Consider the following 1,126-nt stretch of genomic DNA (forward strand, 5'->3'; position numbering starts at 1 on the left):
AATTAGAGAAAATAAATAAAATGGCTAAATTGTGCATCTTAAAACAAAGTGATTAATTTCAGAAAAAAAAGTTTCCCTTTTTCTTTACATTTTACATCTCGACTAAACAGTCTCAATACATTTTCAACAGATAACATCAAAACATTTTAACAATTTTACAGTTTCTCTTTCTTTCCCCCTTATATTCCACGTCCCAACTTTCTGTTGTTCAGTGAGAGAACTGAGCTTTAGTTCGCTCTACTAGGATTTTAAATCTGGGCTGGAATGGTGTCAGGGCCATTCTCATACACATGTGTAGGTGCTCATTGGTGATCCTGGAACGATATTTAGTTTTTATTATGTTCATTGTGGAGAAAGCTGCCTCACAGCTGTATGTGGAGCCAAACATGGCAGGTTCAGTTCTTCCAAACTGCTCTTTCAGGGCCACATCTGCTTGGAGATCAATTAGTTGCATTTGAAGAGGCCCAGCATTTGCCCACTTGAAGTGCTGTGTGACTTCCTTTGAGAACCCTCTGACATCAGTGATGGCAAATGGGTTCTTTATGAACATGGTGAGCTGCTGTCCAAAGCTGAAGCTATCAAAACGTTTGCTGAAGTTTTCAATCAGCTTATCAACAAAGTCAACAAAAGAGGACACATCTCTCTGTCCCTGAGCCTGTTCCTTCACTGTTGGGAAGTGTGCATAGTCTCCTTGCAGGTCTTCTTTGAACACTTCAAGTTTCCTCTGAAAGCAGTGGACAGCTGTCATCAGTTCACAAATTGAATTGTCCTTGCCCTGCAGCTTCAAATTCAGTTCATTCAGGTGTGAAGTGATATCAACCAAAAAGGCCACAATATCCATGTTTTTCCCATCATTTAAAAAGAGAGAAAAGTTTGTTGCTTTTTGACTTTCCAGCTCTTCCAAGAAAGCTGCTACTTCACTTCTGATGGACCAAAATCACTCCAATGCCCTGCCTTTGCTAAGCCATCTCACATTGTTGTGAAGCAGAAGATCATCAGCGTGTGCATCAACTTCTCTGAGAAATTCCCTGAGCATGCGATGCTGACAAGAAGAAGATGCCCTGAGAAAATTAATCATTTTCATCATTGTTTTCATCACCTCAGCATACTCGTCTGACAGGGTGGA

The 1,126-nt window shown here is 40.4% G+C and overlaps 1 protein-coding gene across 1 annotated transcript; it reads right to left on the bottom strand.

Moving 5' to 3' along the window:
* Positions 1–208: 208 nt before the first annotated feature.
* On the bottom strand, positions 209–841 carry LOC146656787 (general transcription factor II-I repeat domain-containing protein 2A-like). The gene has a single exon (XM_085425850.1). The coding sequence runs from the start codon at positions 839–841 to the stop codon at positions 209–211; it is 633 nt and encodes a 210-aa protein (XP_085281976.1).
* Between the last annotated feature and the right edge of the window lie 285 nt (positions 842–1,126).

The sequence above is a fragment of the Rhamphochromis longiceps genome, linkage group LG12, assembly GCF_057381845.1.
Source record: "Rhamphochromis longiceps isolate RC_006_pf linkage group LG12, R_longiceps_female_GT1.1, whole genome shotgun sequence".
Taxonomy (NCBI): Eukaryota; Metazoa; Chordata; class Actinopteri; order Cichliformes; family Cichlidae; genus Rhamphochromis; species Rhamphochromis longiceps.

Coding starts and splice junctions, on each gene's coding strand:
- LOC146656787 (XM_085425850.1), bottom strand. CDS start 841: ATGGATATTGTGGCCTTTTTGGTTGATATCACTTCACACCTGAATGAA.